Source organism: Hippopotamus amphibius, chromosome 2 (assembly GCF_030028045.1).
Source record: "Hippopotamus amphibius kiboko isolate mHipAmp2 chromosome 2, mHipAmp2.hap2, whole genome shotgun sequence".
Lineage (NCBI taxonomy): Eukaryota > Metazoa > Chordata > Mammalia > Artiodactyla > Hippopotamidae > Hippopotamus > Hippopotamus amphibius.
In genome coordinates, this window is record NC_080187.1 from 214859100 (window position 1) to 214877303 (window position 18204).

Here is an 18204-nt window from a genome sequence, read left to right on the forward strand (position 1 = left end):
GACTGAAGAGCTTAATGTTGTCAATTCTCCCCAAATTATCTGTGGATCAAACACAAATATTAGGACTTCCCTGGTGGCGCAGTGGTTAAGAACCTGCCTGCCAATGCAGGGGACACAGGTTTGAACCCTGGTCCAGGAAGATCCCACATCCCACGGAGCAACTAAGCCTGTGCGCCACAACGACTGAGCCTGCACTCTATAGAGCCCACGAGCCACAACTACTAAGCCCACGTGCTGCAACTACTGAAGCCCTCACACCTAGAGCCGGTGCTCCCCAATAAGAGAAGCCACCACACTGAGAAGCCCAAGCACCGCAATGAAGAGCAGACCCTGCTCGCCACATCTAGAGACAGCCTGCATGCAGCAACAAAGACCTAATTCAGCCAAGAAATGAAAAGAGAAAAAATTTTAAAAATTAAAAAAAATATATTAACAAAAATCCTAGCTAACATTTCTGGAGAAACTGAAAAACTGGTCCTAAAATCTATATGGAAATGCAAAATACTTAGAATAGCCAAAACCCAAAACAATCATGTAAACCAAAAACAAAGGCAGTTGTTTTACACTACCTTATTTCAAGTTTTACTACAAAGCTATAGAAATCAGTGTGATACTGGTACGAGGACAGACAACTAGATCAACAGAACAGAGTCCAGAAATACACCTACACATATACGGTCAATTGACTTCTGATCAAGGTACCAAGATAAATCAATAGAAAAATCAAAAAGTATTTTCCAAAAAATGGTGCTAGAACAACTGGATACATATGAGGAAAAAAAATAACTTTCTATTCCTATCCCACACCAGATACAAAAAATTAATTTGAAATAAACTATCTAAACATAAGAGCTAAAACTAAAGCTACTGGGAAAACAAAAAAATAAGAGTATCTTAGTGAGAAAGATAGAGAGGTAGAGAAAGATTTCTTAGACAAAACACAAATAAGTACTAATCATAAAAGAAAAAATCTGATGAATTAGATTTCATTAAAATTTAAAAGTTCTGGGACTTCCTAGGTGGCGCAGTGGTTGGGAATCTGCCTGCCAATGCAGGGGACATGGGTTCAATCCCTGCCCCAGGAAGATCCCACATGCCGCAGAGCAACTAAGCCCATGCGCCACAACTACTGAGCCTGCACTCTAGAGCCTGTGAGCCACAACTATTGAGCCCTCGTGCCACAACTACTGAAGCCCACGTGCCTAGAGCCTGTGCTCCACAACAAGAGAGGCCACCACAACGAGGAGCCCGCGTACCACAATGAAGAGTAGACCCCACTCTGCCGCAACTAGAGAAGGCCCGTGTGCAGCAACCCACACAGCCAATAAAGTAAATAAATAAATAAGTAAATTTATTTAAAAAAAATTTTTAAGTTCTGCTCATCAAAAGTTATTGTTAAAGAATACAAATTGGAAGAGGTATAAAAAAGATGCAGGAGACCAGCTGGGAGGCAACCAGAGCAGCCATTTAAGAGATGGTGATAAGGTGGAATAGGTAGAAGCAATGGAGATGGAAAGAAGTTGACAGATTCAAGATATATAGGTGATGGTTTGAATTTGGTAATGATTCACTATACAAGGTAAGGGGGGGGGTCACCATTAACAAAACAAAAGGTGAATGGAACATACATAATCCCACAGCCTTTACACACATACCATCATATTGTGTAACAACAGCAGCAGCTAGCATTTATTGCACACTTACTATGTCTCAGGAATGAGCTAAAACATTAGGGGCAGTCTTTCCTTCAATCATCACGACAACCCTATGAGCAGCTAATTCACATCCCATTTTACAGATGGGGAATTTACAACAGAGAGATTTTAACGGATATTTTACACACTTGTAACCAGAGCAAAAAGGCAACTTCTTAGTACAATGGCAAATTTTCCATGCTGTACATACTATTTCATTGCATTCAAACATCACAGTTTTTTTCTCAATGGACATTTAGATAATTCCATTATTCACAATTATAGTTAATGCAGCAATGATCAATTCCATTCAGTGTTTGTCTTCAATAATTTTCTCAGGATAGAGCCTCAGACAGTCAAAAGGTAAAAACACCTAGCTTTGATTACAATACACAAAAGCAGAAAACTACCTTTTTTCCAAACCAAATTATTTTCAATTTTTTTTCAAACCAAATCATTCTCTGGATGGGTTAAGATAGTCATACATTTAAAACAAAGGTACTGTAATAAAAAATTTAGGAAGATATTCCATATAATCTAGCCCCATTTCAAAATCATTCCAATGCAGGCTACCTCCTAGGCAGCCAAGCATTTCAAGAAAACTCCCAGATTTATGATGGCAAAAAGATGTTTTTGCCCTCTTCCATTATAGTCACCCCAAAACAAGAAAAGAAAAAAAGAAAAGTAAAAGTAAGACACAGCCAGACTTCCTAGGTGGTGCAGTAGTAAAGAATCCACCTGCCAATGCAGAGGACATGGGTTCGAGCCCTGCCCAGGGAAGATTCCACATGCCACGGAGCAACTAAGCCCGTGCACCGCAACTACTGAGCCCATGTGCCACAACTACTGAAGCCCACGTGCCTAGGGCCCGTGCTCCACAACAAGAGAAGCCACTACAACGAGGAGCCTGCGCACCGCAATGAAGAGTAGCCCCCGCCTGCAGCAACTAGAAAAAGCTCATGTGCAGCAATGAAGACCCAATGCAGCCAATAAATTAATTAATTTTATTTTTTTAATTAATTAATTTAAAAAAAAAAGTAAGTCATAGTCAAGGAGAAAATATTCACAATAGATATATCTGATAAAGGACTTGTATCCAGAATATATAAGGAATGCTTACAAATCACGAATAAAAAGGAAACACCACATTTTTTTAAAGCTGGCAGAAGTAGTTATATGACTAGCCAATAAACATATGAAAAGCTCTTCAACATCATTATCAGGGAAATGCAGATTAAAACACCGTGAGACAACCTAAATGTCCATAATGGATGAATGGATAAACAAAACGTGCTATATACATAAAATGGAATATCATTCAGTCTTAAACAGGAAGGAAGTTCTGATATATGTTACAACATAGATGAACCTTGAAGACATTATGCTAAGTAAAATAAGACACAGAAGGACAAATCTTATATGATTCCACTTATATGAGATATTCGGAATAGTCAAACTCACAGAGGCAGAAAGCAGAATGGTGCCTGCGAGAGGCTGGGGGAGCAGGAAATAGGGTGTTACTATTTAATGGACAGTTTCAGTCTGGTATGATCTAGAGATGGAAGATGGTGATGGCTGCATAACAGTGTGAGCGCATTCAATGCCACTGAAATATACACCTAAAAATGGTTAAAATGATAAATTTTATGTATACTTTACCACAATAAAAAAAAGTATTAAACTGGAAAAAACCACCGTAAAATACTACACCCACTACTATGGATCAAAACTGAACGCACCAAATGTGAGTCACAATGGGAAGCAACTGGAACTCTCTTACATCGCTGATAGCGTAAAATAATACAAGCACTTTGCAAAAGAGTTTGGCAGTTTCTTATAATATTAAACACACATCTATGACCCAAAACTTCATTCCTAGGATTTACCCAGAATAAATAAAAACATATATTCACAAAAAGACTTGTACACAAATGTACAAAGTACCTTTATCACAATAGCCAAAAACTGGAAACAAGGAGAGAAACAAATTTATGGTATAATTATACAACAGAACACTACTCAACAATAAAAAGGAACAAACTACTTATGCTACAACTTAGATGATTCTCAAAAACTGAAAGAAATCACACAGATATATTTACATGTGTATTTATAAGAATTTCTACAAGAAGAACTACTTTATAGTGAGAAAAATCAGAAATGTTTGCCTATAAGGTGGAGAACTGACTAGAAAGAGGCACAGGGGCTTCTGGTGTAATGAAAATGTTCTACATTTTTACTGATACAGTAGCTACAAGGATGTACACATTTATCAAAACTCACTGAATTGGGCATTTAACATCTGTGCATTTTCAATGGATGGAAACTATATCTCAATAAAAAAAGGAAGAAAAGTGTATGTAGCCAACATAACCACTATACAATGCCACAGAATATTAAGCCATCCCCCCCAATAAGAAAAGATTAATTTCCTAGAAAGGTTTTCCAAAAAACATAAAGATGAAAACTCACACATAGGACAGTTTCTACGAAGATGTCTATCAGGCATCTCATAAATGTCCAAAATAGAATTCTTGATCTCTTTAGCCCCACACTTAATTTTTTACTTCCCAAGCTTTTCCCATCTCAATAAATGGCACCAACATACACTATGCTGCTTAGGCAAAAAAAAAAAAAAAAAAAAAAGTCAGGAGTCATCCTTGATTCCTTTTCTGTCCTTCATCCCACACACTCAATTCATCAACAAATCCTACTGTCACTACCTCAAAGATATGTCCATTTTCTCCATCTCCACTACTATCGTCCTAGTCCAAGTTACCATCATCTCATAATTGCAGGAGTCCCCTAACTGGTCTCTCTGCTTTCACTTCTGCCCTTCCAATTCTTTCTCTACACCTCAGCCAGAGCAAATTTTAAAATGTAAATCAGGCGTTAGTTCCGGTCGCAGAGGAGACACCGCCGCAGTTGCCGCCACCTCCGGGGTTTCAGGCTCTTTTCTCTTTGCCCTAAATTCGGGTGTCTTTTATGAATAATCAAAAGCAGCAAAAGCCAACGCTATCAGGCCAGTGTTTTAAAACCAGAAAAAGAGATGAAAAAAGAGAGGTTTGACCCTACTCAGTTTCAAGACTGCATTATTCAAGGCTTAACTGAAACTGGTACTGATTTGGAAGCAGTAGCAAAGTTTCTTGATGCTTCTGGAGCAAAACTTGATTACCGCCGATATGCAGAAACACTCTTTGACATCCTGGTGGCTGGTGGAATGCTGGCCCCAGGTGGTACACTGGCAGATGACATGATGCGTACAGATGTCTGTGTGTTTGCAGCACAAGAAGACCTAGAGACCATGCAAGCATTTGCTCAGGTTTTTAACAAGTTAATCAGGCGCTACAAATACCTGGAGAAAGGTTTTGAAGATGAAGTTAAAAAGTTGCTGCTGTTCTTAAAGGGTTTTTCGGAGTCGGAAAGGAACAAGCTGGCTATGTTGACTGGTGTTCTTCTGGCTAATGGGACACTTAATGCATCCATTCTTAATAGCCTTTATAATGAGAATTTGGTTAAAGAAGGGGTTTCAGCAGCTTTTGCTGTAAAGCTCTTTAAATCATGTATAAATGAAAAAGATATCAATGCGGTAGCTGCAAGTCTTCGGAAAGTGAGCATGGATAACAGACTGATGGAACTTTTTCCTGCCAATAAACAAAGCGTTGAACACTTCACAAAGTATTTTACTGAGGCAGGCTTGAAAGAACTTTCAGAATATGTTCGGAATCAGCAAACCATAGGAGCTCGTAAGGAACTCCAGGAAGAACTTCAAGAACAGATGTCCCGTGGTGATCCATTTAAGGATATAATTTTGTATGTCAAGGAGGAGATGAAAAAAAACAACATCCCAGAACCCGTTGTTATCGGAATAGTGTGGTCCAGTGTAATGAGTACCGTGGAATGGAACAAAAAAGAGGAGCTTGTAGCGGAGCAAGCCATCAAGCACTTGAAGCAATACAGCCCTCTACTTGCTGCCTTTACAACTCAAGGTCAGTCTGAGCTGACTCTGTTACTGAAGATTCAGGAGTATTGCTATGACAACATTCATTTCATGAAAGCCTTCCAGAAAATAGTGGTGCTTTTTTATAAAGCTGAAGTTCTGAGTGAAGAACCCATTCTGAAGTGGTATAAACATGCACATGTTGCCAAGGGGAAAAGTGTCTTCCTTGAACAAATGAAAAAGTTTGTAGAGTGGCTCAAAAATGCTGAAGAAGAATCTGAGTCTGAAGCTGAAGAAGGTGACTGAATTTTGAAACTACACCCTCAGTAAAGCAAACAGGAGTTGTAGATAAAGTGTCATGTCTCATGTGTCCTGGTTCTTACATCTTCCTACCTCCCTATATCAAGCATGATATAAGGGCTTTCATGGCAGATTTTATTTTAACTGTTATGGTTACTGGAAATGTTGGATTTAGTTTCTAAAACCATGTTTTAAGTAGCTACAGGAGCTATAGATTTGAATCTAATGTTGCATTAGTCTTTTCAGTTATCTTCTACCTCCTGTATTTTCTATGTAATAATGTAATTTAAGGCCTTCCACAATGAACAGTTCACTTTATTCCCTGGGTTTTCTATATAAACAGTTTTCAAGATATGATTTGGTTAAAAATAATTTGTTATAAAAATTCTGTTTGCAAATTAAACTGTAAAAGTACCCAAAGTCTCAGAAGGCAATGATTTGTGTGATAATTTGGTATGCCCAAAGCCCTGCTCATCAATGAAAATCTCATATACAGTAATTGAATTCATTAACATGAATCTTGAGTATTTGGACCACTGTTTGCACATTAATATTTTATTTTATTTTTAACCCCAGATGTACTTGAGCTCAATTGTTTGCTCTCTGATTTTCATTCCTTAAAATGAAGCCATGGAGAACAAACTTGAAAGTGAGGTGTTTGGGAAATTGTACGTGGCAGAGATGGTGGGAAGAAAAAGGTTGAGCTTTATCTCATTGAGAAACTTCTGCATTCCGTTTGTTTCCTTCCAGACAAAACAAATGTATATTCTTTTCATACAGCCATTTTTAAATATACCTTGGAAAAGCCTTGTCATTTAAAGTATTTTACACTTATCATACACTTAGATTGGTAAGAAAGGACTCACAAAATAGTGTCAGTAAAGCAAATGACTGTACTAAAGCCAGAAAATTGTTGAAAGAAAAGTGGTCACCATGTTCTAATTGGGACTCTAACTCATATTTCCTGTTGGCTTAGAGTATTTGTGGTAAAGAATGAAGTGCAGTGATAATGATATATTCTACTTGGTCATACTGGACCAGCTTCATTCTCTTCACAGATTCATTTATGATTCAAGCATCTGGCTATTTAACTTACCCTGGTTGCCAGTGTTTTAAACTGCCATGAGCCAAATCTCTCTTGTATACAGTTGTTCCATTTATTTTAATGGCTGCGTTTTAATTTCCTTCTTTCTTTTCTTGCTGCTACCCATCTTTATATGTAGTCATTAGAAAACAAAATGTGGCCACACTTTTTTGGTGGAAAGACTTCATGTTAAAAGTGAACATTTTGAAAGCTTTTTTGATTGGTGAAAGAAACGAGCTTGGAATAATGCCACCAGAGACTGAGAATTGTCCCTTTCAGAGGTGCCATTCTTATGAGCCAAGAATTTGGTGTTTAAAAGTTTATCTTGAGGGAGTAACATGTAATATAGTTTGAAATAAAGGTATAATCTTGTAAAGAAGAGTATTATAACGGATAGCAGTGAAGGCAGTGAAATTGTTAAATGAATGACTTTGATAAAGTTGTCATGCACCTGGCAAAATGTATTCACTAGGTTTCTACATAGTGGTCTGCTTTTACTTTGTAACTTGTAGTCCTCAAAAGACTTTAAAAAAAAAAAAAAGTCCATCCTTACACTTAAAAAAAAAAAAAAAAAAAGTAAATCAGCCATCCCATGATTTTGCTTAACAACTTCCTTTCCATGGGCTATAGGCCCTACAAGATCTGATTTCTGCTAACCTCTACAGACAGCTTCATCTCTCATCACTCCTTTCCCACTGTTCTCCAGACACATTAACGTTCTTACTGTTCGTCAAACATATCAAGCTTATTGCTCCAAAACTTTGCACCAGGTATTCTCAGAACACTCTTTCCCCAGTTCTATGAAAGGCTAGTTAGTTCTATCCTGTCTTTCTGGTATCTGCTAAAATGTCACCACCCCAAAGAGGCTTTTCCTGGCTAACGAATTTAATGTAGCTACTCCCCATCACTCTCCAACACTTCGTTATGATTTCAAAATGACTCACCATATGAATTATCTTATTTGCTTATGCTGTATGTGTCACTCCACTAGAATGTAAGCTCCACGAGGGCAAGGGACCTTGTCTGTTTTGTTCAGCCAATAAGACTGCCTAGAATGGAAGAGGAACTCAATAAATATTAATTCAATCAATGAATGAATTAGACATAATAAACCTGACAGAAGTTAATCACTCAAAATCTAGAGTATCTAAATATTTATATCTAAATGCTCTGGCTCTCCTTGGAAATAGTTCTAAAAATATAATATTCCTAAGCATATTCTATACAAAATCCTACGTAATATATGAAATCACTAACACTAACACTGCCCTACCCACAGAAGGAAGTCAGCAAGTAGAAGCTGAGTACATAAACATAACATACAATATTAAGTATAAAATGAAACACTGGCTTAGCGTTTTCCATGAAAAATAGAAAAGAAATAGAATAGCATTTTAAACAGTTTTCAGTTATTAATTTCAGAAATAGACTTACATAAAACATAGAATCTAGAAAAGGAAAAATAGCTATATATATATGTATTTTTTTTTAAAAAGGAGCAAAAAAAGCACTCCTGTGGTAAAAACAAACAAAAAAAGAGTATGTCTCATTAGAAACACAATAACCTAAAGACAAACTCAGGTAGTTCTCTAGTGATTTAACTGAGCAAATATCACAAAACTATGCTGACAGAACAGAAAATAAAAGAAACAATGCACTAGCAGACTCATCCATAAAATTTTTTTTATATTTTATTATAGAAAATTTCAAACATAAACAAACATAGACAGAACAGCATAGCGAACCCCACATACCCATCACTGAGTTGAAACAATTACCAATGTATCTCAAAGAATTTAAGAGATCAGGTGAATTTCCAATGCAACACAATTTCCACAACACTGATGATGCTACAAGGCACAAAGTACACATTGTAGGCTTATTTTCCCTTTCCTGATTGGCCTAACTAATGTCACAAAGGTATGAAGTTCCTTTCCTATCATTTATACTCCATCATAATCCTACTCTGATGCTTATTTTAGACAGATGCAGAATGAAAAGCTATAAGAATTTTAGAAATACCAGAAATTAATCAAATGTGAAAAGATTTACTTCTTCATTTAACATATATCTTTAAGACACTGATGTTACACATTCAAGTTTATATTATGTTAATAATAACTAAATAGAATTTTTAATAGTTTTAAAGAAAATTCCTTTATTAACTGAAAATAGTAAATCTAAAACAAGTGGAGTGGGCTTCTAATCAGATGAACACACTAAGGAGGGGGCCTCATCAATTACAGGGCTAACACCTTCATGTCAAAAGGAGCGCAATCACTGAAACAGAAGGAGATCCAGGAGCTACAAGCAGACCAATCTTCATTGCTTTTTATCTTTTGCTTTTCTAGCAAGGTATTACATAGTAAGTCTACATATTTTAAGTTTACAGCTCAATGAATTTTTACATATTAATTTACCCAAATAACCACCACCCAAATCACCACCATCACCAGAAGGTTCCACTGTGGTGCCACAAAGGTAGCCACTATTCTGATATCCATCAGGAAATATTCATTTATTCTGTTTTTGAACTTCATATAAATGGAATCATAAAGGTTCTCTTTTAAAGTATTTGGCTTGGGACTTCCCTGGTGGCGCAGTGGTTAAGAATCCAACTGCCAATGCAGGGGACACCGGTTCGATTCCTGGTCTGGGAAGATCACACATGCCACAGAGCAACTAAGCCCATGTGCCACAACTACTGGAGCCCGTGTGCCACAACTACTGAAGTCCGCACACCTAGAGTCCAACGAGAGAGCACAACAAGAGAAGCCACCACAATGAGAAGCCTACACACCACAACAAAGAGTAGTCCCCATTCCCTGCAACTAGGGAAAGCCCACACACACCAACAAAGACCCAACACAGCCAATAAATAAATTAGTAAATATATTAAAAAAATAAAGTGTTTGGCTTCTTTTGCTCAACATTACACCTGTGAGATTCATCCTTGTTGCATGCAGCTATAGTTCATTCTTTCTCAAGGTTATGTAGTATTCTATTATGTAACTATACCTCAATGTATTTATCCATTCTACTGCCAATAGACAGTTGGATTATTTCCAGTTTGAGGGCTATCATGAATAATTAAACATTTTTGTATATGTCTTTGTGATGACAAATGTACCCTTTTATGCTGGGCATATTACACAGGAGTAGATATGGGATGACTTTGCTCAAATGCTATCAGGACTTCCAGACTATCAAATGCCACACTATGAGACTTCACTGAATTGTTTCTCTTGTGAGAAGCCTTTAGATAACAAAGTCAGGTAGGCCTAAGCAGTCTTCCACCCATTATGTAACTGAGGTAGTTGCCAAAATGACTCAAAAACAACTTGCCAATTACAGACCTACAAACTTCCATCTCATCTGCCACATCAGACAGAACTCAACAGCATCCAGATCCAATCAGCAATCGCTTGGTCTGCTAAGGACAATTAAATCAACAGTTATGGATTTCTGAAAAACTACGTATTTTTCCACACATCTATGTAGAAAGGTGTTTGTAGAATCAAAAGCTTGGCAATGGCAGAGATTGTAAAAGAAAACATTTAATACAATCCTAAGTCCTTATCTTCCACAAAAGGCAGCATAGCGAAAAGGGCATAGATTTCTGAAGTTAGACATTACAAGCCAGAATTATGAGCAAATTATCCTAACCTGAGTCTCAACTGTCTCAACTACAAAACGGAATTACAGCTGACCCTCGAACAACATGGGCTTGATTGGCACAGGTCCACTTAAATGCCAGCTTTCTTCACTAAATACTACAGTACTACACGATGGGTGGTTCGTTGAAATCTGACATGCAGAACCGCAGATACAGAAGAACCATGTATATGGAGGGCCAACTATAGGTTATACTCGGATTTTCAACTTTGCAGAGGGTTGATGGCCCTGGCCTTGAATTGTTCAAGAATCAACTGTGTACCAATTATGCCACCACCTCATAGAACAGTGTGAAGATTAAATGAGATAATTCATATAGTTCCTACCACATAGCAAATTCTCTCTCAGGTATCTCCTTCTCGCAGAAAGAATGCTAGCCAGATAGGGGATTCAAGTTATGGCCCTAGAAAATCACACTGTGAGGCCCACCTCCCAACTCACCCAAACAAAACTACAAAAATGCCTGAATTTCCTCTACAACATCCTGGAAATGAATTCTCAATCTTCAAACTGGAATACACATATCCTTAGAGGTACACAAAGACATGCAAGCAAGGGAATCAATTTCCACCCTACTCTTTCATAAACTTGAGCTGCCTAGATAACCGAATTATTATCAATAATAGATTTTCAACCATAAAATTTATTACGTTAAAACAGAAGTCAGAAAACTACAGCTGATGTACCAAATGTGGCCCATTACCAATAAAGTTGTACTGGAACACAACCACTCGCAGCTGTCTGCTTATTGCCTGTGGCTGTTTCTGCACTACAATAAAAGCACTGAGTAGTACTGACAGAGATCATGTGGCCCACAAAGCCTACCACCAGGCCCTGTACAGAAAAAGTTCACTGACTCCTGTTTTAGGATAAAATTCTGTGGAAAAAGTAGAATGGATACAAGTTCTAAAAGAAAAAGAAAAAATATGAAATGGACGAATTTCCAGAAGGATACAATCACCAAACTGGCTCAAAAAGTAACAGAAAACCCAGGTAGACCTATACTTAAGTAAAAAAATTGACTTAGAAATGTAGAACCTTCCCACAAGGAAAAGCCCAGGCCCAGAGGACTTCACTGGTAAACTCTACCAAACATACAGGAAGAAATAATTAACAATTCTACATAAACTCTTTCAGACAAATAGAAGAGGAACACTTCCCAACTCATTTTATGAGGATAATTTTACTCTGATACTAATGCCAGCCAAAAACATCATAAGGAAACCTCAGACCAATATCCCCATGAACATAGGATGTTCACGAAAATTCTTAACATTAGCAAATTGAATTCAGCAACATATAAAAAGTATTCTACACCATGAGTCAATGGGATTCATTCTAGGAACACAAGACTGGCTTAAAATATCTGAAAATCAAGTAATGTAATACACCCTTTATACATATCCATACCTTAGAGGGTTTTTTTAATAATAAAAAAAAAGGTTATTTGTATATTTTTCAAACATCAAATTGCTATTATATTTAGAAAGCTTTGTATTTATTTTTAAAAATTCAATATTTACAACCTTCAGAAATTACACCCTATTTAAAATTAAAATATTTAATATTAAGTACTTAAATTTATGATGACCCATTTCATTAAACTGCACTGGGCAAATCTTGAGATCAACCAGGTGATACTTTCTTCACTTCATAAAGGCAACAACTTTGATAAGCACACTCTTTAGATAAGACTTCAAATACACACTACGTATAAAGTGATAGCGCCCCCACCAATCACCAAAATCCCAGCTGTAAGCTGTCTCCATAAATCAAATCCCTACAGACACAGATGCTCAAAGTCATGACGTCACTGAATTTTACCACAATATGGCAAATCCCCCCCCGCCCCATCTCACCCACCAGGTCATCAGAAAAGACTCAAATGCTTTGCCAAAATTGGACACATTATCATTATGGATATTGTACTCCTTTGAGATACCAATAAGGGTGTCTTCTGGCTGAAGAAATCTAGTAACCCTGCTCCCCTGATTGATGAGAACGGAAATATGACACATTTTCCACCTTGCATTACTTACAGAATCTCAGGAATCTCAAGGATCTTAAACATTTTCCAGTACAACGTTTTTCAAACTTTAGCAGTCAGACCCATTACAGGTCAGAGACAATTTAGTGAGCGACAATCAACTTTTTTTCTCTTTTGATGAAACAGAAAATGTAGAGGACATCATATACAGAAAGGGTAAACTTTGTTTCCTGAGTGTGTGAACACTCTGTGCATGCAGGGGTCACATAGAGTCACCATGTAAAATACATTAACTGTGGGTCACAAGTCAAAAAAGTCTGAGGGACACTCTGCTAGTCCCACAGCTCTACCCCCTCAAGAAACCTCCACCAAAAAATTCTTAGCAATCAAAAAGTTACGTTATTTGTAACCACCTTCATTTCATACGGAGAAACCAAAAAATAGGAATTCTGTTCTCAGTACGCTTAATCTGCCATTCATAAAAAAAGACTAGAATCCATCTGAGTTGAAACAGTGACCTGCTCAGAGGCAGTCACTTACGTTTCGATGGGATTGAGACCTCTATTTGACAGACCGCAGGCTGAAATCAGTTTCGTCTGTGGATAGGAAAGAGAATAAAAACCATTCTGGGTCTCGAGTTCCTCAACTGTAACCACAGGAGAGGACTGTTAGGCCTCCTAGCTCTGGAATTGGGAGGTTTATTGACAACCAACTGGCCAAGCGGTGAGGACTATGCCTCCCACACACCACAACACTGGAACCATTCAACAAGCCACTTACTGACGAATTCAACCAATATCACACAAAGAGTACTGATAATCAGAAGCTAAGACTTACACCAACAGCAGTAAACAATCAGGGGGAAGTCCCCAAGACACTCAGCAGAAGCTGCGCCCTGGCAGGCATCATTAATTTCTCAGCCACCCTTCCCTCTCGACTCCAGTTCACTTCTGTCCTCCAGCTATCAGTCACGGATGTGGCACGCGCGCTCCTCCCTCCCCCGTACTCCACTGTGGAAAAGGAAACCGAGGCAAGGAGCAAGGAGTGGGCGGGCTGCGGGAGCCATCGAGGCTAAACTAAGAGCCTAGGCCGCTAAGGCCTCACACCTCCAATTCCTAGACTATCTGGATTCCCGCTCCCCTAGGCCTCCCACCTCAAACCATACCCCAGAGGCAAGCCCCAGTGATGGGCCCCCTGCGCACCCGCAGCGGTCCCCAGCCCGTGCCCACCCCTGTAAAGGTCTGCAAGGCCTGGAACCACGAAGCCTAAAAGCAAACCCTCCTGGCAACCCCGGAAGCCCCCTCCCACCAGCGCCCACAAGTCACCCGCCCCGCCCTCGCTCCCACCTCCAGGCCGCCGGGCCGGCGCCGCCTCCGCAAACCACACCGAGCCGACCCCGAAGCACCACCAGACCCGGAGCCAAGGGGCTTCGCCACACCCACCCCCACAGCCACGGCCGCCGCCGGAAGCGCCCGCGTCTCCACGCCACCGGCGTGAGGTCACTTCCGGTGCGACGCCTCGGAAACCAGGGGGCCGGCCGTTGAGGAGCAGAGCGCCCGGGAAATTTGAGAGTGTGGGAAGAACACTGCCCGGGCAGGCGCTGTGGCCTTCCAGAACCGTGCCTGCTAGGCCGTTTTGCGTGCCCCGCCTACTTATATCAGGTGGAGTCTAGGTTCGAGTTGGAGCCCTGGCTCCCCTTCCCGGCTCAGATGCCTGGGAAGCTTCCGTCTCTCGCGTAGTCTTAATGAAAAGCGCCGACTTTTCCTCCAGTCTCTCTTGAGCTAATCGCCCAACAAGAGCGGAAGACTTTGGTGAGGAGGGTGCGCCTGATCACGTGGCCCCCATCCTTGATCAGTTGCAGCTGTGGGATGCAATTAATAGGCTCCCGTGATGGATTAAAGGAAACAAAAAAATTCCCTTCGTGGTAGAGCTTCAAAGTTTATCAGCATCAGTTCGTTTTGGGCTTAGTGTCAGCCAATCTGTGCTTGATTATGCTTGACTGCCTTCCCCTACCCCACCCCCAGTACTCGGTACACGGGAAAGTGACTCTCTCCTTCCCCGTGGTGTTTTAGAGTCGGTAGTCTTGATTTTGAAAAGAGCAGGCGTTTAGGGCCAAGACTGAGTGTAATGAGGAATTTTAGGGTTTGCAAGATCATCTTGAAGCCTGACACCTGATTTAGGAACCACTGCTTGGGCAGACGGCAAAATCAGTTGAAGAAGCTTAATTTTTTTCTTTTCAGAAATTCTCTCTTCCCTTCCTCCATCACTAGAGATTCCGTTTTAGTAGGTCTGGAAGGGGCCGTGGCATCTATTATTTTAAAGGCTCCTTCCAGTCAATTCTTAGCATACCCCAGGTTTGGGAACCATTGGTATATTAGACTAAAAGTTGAATCCTTTCTCTACCTTTTCTTTTTAATCATTATTTTACAAACGAGCTGTGCAACTCTGGAGATAATAGGTAGCAAAGTTGCTGTAAAATTAAATGAGATAATGTGCACCTGAGCATGACTGCTATAACCAAAAAAGGTGGCTAATTCTCGTGTGCCTCCCTTTGGTTATGGGTCTATAGTCTACTCCAAATGATTTTTTAAACTCACAGGAGAATCAGTCTTTCATCTTGTGGTTGTTCTCTGCTGCAAGCACTGCTGTAGCCCCAGAGGTCAGTTGGATGTTATGCCTACTTTTGCATCCCCATCACCTTGCACCTTGCCTGCCAAAAAGTAGGTGCTAAAATAAGTGTCTGTTGAATGAATGAAAGGATTGGCCTGAGACCCCCTACATAGACTTTCCCTGGAGCTCAGACTGGGGCACTCTAGTCAGATCTGAAGTCCTAGTTGGTCAGCCATTAAATTTTGGAAAAGAGATCAACAACTGCCTTAATTCTACTAAATGAATTGCTCTGCTTAGAGAACTATGCTGTGTTGTTTTTGAACTTTGACCTCACGGAAGGATCAATCACCCAGACTTTTAAGTCTCTTAATGCTTTTAAGCATTATTGAGTTTCTCCTGTGGCCTACAGAGAGTGGCAAATACATTCAGAATTGGAAAGGAGAATCATTGTTTTACACAAACGATATGTTCTCTCAGCAGAATCTAGAATTTGGGATATTCATTAATTGCACAAAAAATTCAGATTAAAGATGAGCATTTTATAGAGTTAGGGAAGGAGGGGAGCCATGCTGTAAAATTGTTCTAAACACCTTGTCTTTGCTACAACCATCAGCTATATAGACTGACTCTCTTAATATGTTAAAATGAACACTAATTGGGACAAGAAATACATACCATATGCCTGAAACATCTTGTACAAGATAGCAAAGAAGCTGTCAAAGACTACTGCATTTTTTTAAGCTCTTTATTTGAATATAATTGCTTTACACTCTTGTACCAGCTTTTGAGGTACACCAAAGTGAATCAGCTGTATTTATACATTTATCCCCATATCCCCTCCCTCCCGCGACTCCCTCCCACCCTCCCTGTCCTGGCCCTCTAAGGCATCACCCATCATTGAGTTGATCTCCCTTTGTTATACAGCAATTTCCCACTAGCTATCTATTTTACGGTTGGTAGTGTAAATATGTCTATGCTACTCTCTCACTTCATCCCAGCTTCCCCTTCGTCCCCCCCAACCCCGGGTCCTCCAGTCCGTTCTCTGCATTACTGCATTTTTGTTAAAAGAACTCAGATGCCAACTTGAAGAGGCTCCCACTGGTCAAAAGTAGGACAATTTGGGCAACAATAATAACAATAGAAATCCATCAAATGTATTAAGATCTATGTGTCACTAATGATAATTTCAAAAACTTAATTGGAAATATACTGAACTGTACACCTGGTGCTCCCACTCTTACTTGTTTATGCAAGTGAAATGAAAATCTATATTCACAAAAAAAAAAAGTATACAAATGTATATGGCAGCTTTATTCACCAAAAATTGGAAACAATCTAAATGTCCTTCAACTGGGGAATGAATAAACAAGCTGTGGTAGATCCATACAATGAAAATGAACAAATTAGTACATCCAACAAGATACATGAATCTCGAATGTGTTATGCTAAGTGAAAGCCACATGCAAAAGGCTATATACTGTATAATTCCACTTGTATGGCAAAACTATAGGTACAGAAAAACAGGGTTTGCCTGGGAGTGGGGGACAGGAAGTTTGACTACAAAGGGGTAGCACAAGGGAACAGAGGGGATGATAGAACTGAATCTTGATCATATGCATTTGAGAAACTCATAGAAATGTACACCAAAGAGTGAATTTTACTGTATGTAAATTAAAAATAAATTTTAAACCAGATTGCAACATTTTATCCTGCAGAGGATGTATGAAATCTCGTTTTCTCAGCTGTTTGTCAATTAACTGTACTTGTAGTATAGGAAAAATAAAGCAATCTAAAAACAAACAAACAAACAAAAAACTCCACAATAGGTCACTGTTGGAGGATGCTAGAAACCAGCACATTATTTTAAAAACTAATAAGTGAAGGGAAAGAATCTGCATATAGCCTACCTTTCTTATGCTATCTGTACTACTGAGTAACCAAACAATAGAGGAGGGAAAGTTTCTCTTTGAAAAGGTATTCCAGGGACTTTCCTGGCAGTACAGTGATTAAGACTCTGCGCTTCCAGTGCAGAAGGCATGGGTTCAATCCCTGGTTGGAGAACTAAGATCCTATATGGCCTATGGTGTGGCCAAAAAAAAAAAAAAAAAAAAAAAAATTCCAGCTGAGATCTAGGCATTGAACATCAACAGCTACTATTTATGAAGTAAACTTGCCCCCCCCCCAAATCAAACCTGAAGCTGAACAAACCTCTAGATCCAGCTATTAATTTATGGGAAATACATTGGACAAAGAAACATATTAAATGACCACATAGAGATGCAGTCAGCAAAATCCAAACCGAGAAATTCTCAGGACAGAGTTTTTCAGCACATTTCAAGAGGGAACAAAAAAAGAGAAGGGTATACCTATATAGTTTACATGATCCTTAAAAGAAAACCAATCACAATAAGTGGATTTTGTTTGCATCCTGACTTTTAAAAAATACTATAAGAAATGTTTTTGACATTTATTAAACAATTGTAAATTCAAACACCCTGTATATTTAATGATATTAAGGAATTGTTAATTTTTAAGCATGGTCTTGTGTCTTGAAAGTCCTTTAAGAAACATATCTTGAGGGACTTCCCTGGTGGTGCAGTGGTTAAGAATCTGCCTGCCAATGCAGGGGACACAGGTTCAAGCCCTGGTCCAGAAAGATCCCACATGCCGTGAAGCAACTAAGTCCCTGTGCCACAACTACTGAGCCTGTGTTCTAGAACCCGCAAACCACAGCTACCGTGTGCCTAGAGCCCATGCTTTGCAACAAGAGAACCGCAATGAGAAGCCAGCACACCACAACGAAGAGTAGCCCCCGCTCTCCACAACTAGAGAAAGCCCTCGCACAGCAACGAAGACCAAACGCAGCCAGAAATAAAAAGTAATAAATAAGCTTATTTTTTAAAAAGGAAATACG

At 39.3% G+C, this 18204-nt stretch overlaps 2 protein-coding genes across 8 annotated transcripts in view; one reads left to right on the plus strand and one right to left on the minus strand.

Moving 5' to 3' along the window:
* EDC3 (enhancer of mRNA decapping 3) overlaps positions 1-14165 on the minus strand; it is a 55376-nt gene extending 41211 nt beyond the window's left edge. For 2 of the 6 annotated variants that reach the window (XM_057723329.1, XM_057723327.1), the window contains exons 1-2: positions 14027-14165; positions 7963-8067 (exon numbers count right to left, since the gene is read on the minus strand). The gene's annotated coding sequence lies outside the window, so the exon portion shown is untranslated. Of the gene's footprint in view, positions 1-7962; positions 8068-13220; positions 13277-14026 lie in introns of all 6 variants that reach the window. The other 4 variants (XM_057723331.1, XM_057723328.1, XM_057723332.1 and 1 more) reach the window with 3 other exon arrangements.
* LOC130845712 (eIF5-mimic protein 2-like) lies at positions 4618-6265 on the plus strand. Of its 2 annotated transcripts, XM_057723334.1 has the most exons (2): positions 4844-4927; positions 5017-6265. In XM_057723334.1, the coding sequence occupies exons 1-2, from the start codon at positions 4844-4846 to the stop codon at positions 5938-5940; spliced, it is 1008 nt and encodes a 335-aa protein (XP_057579317.1). In that variant the 3' UTR covers positions 5941-6265. The 2 variants fall into 2 exon arrangements, with proteins under 2 accessions (XP_057579316.1, XP_057579317.1); XM_057723333.1 differs by having other exon boundaries at positions 4618-6249.
* Positions 14166-18204: the final 4039 nt, after the last annotated feature.

What these genes read in the sequence shown, in the direction of transcription:
- LOC130845712 (XM_057723333.1), top strand. Translation starts at nt 4,744, where the DNA reads ATGAAAAAAGAGAGGTTTGACCCTACTCAGTTTCAAGACTGCATTATT.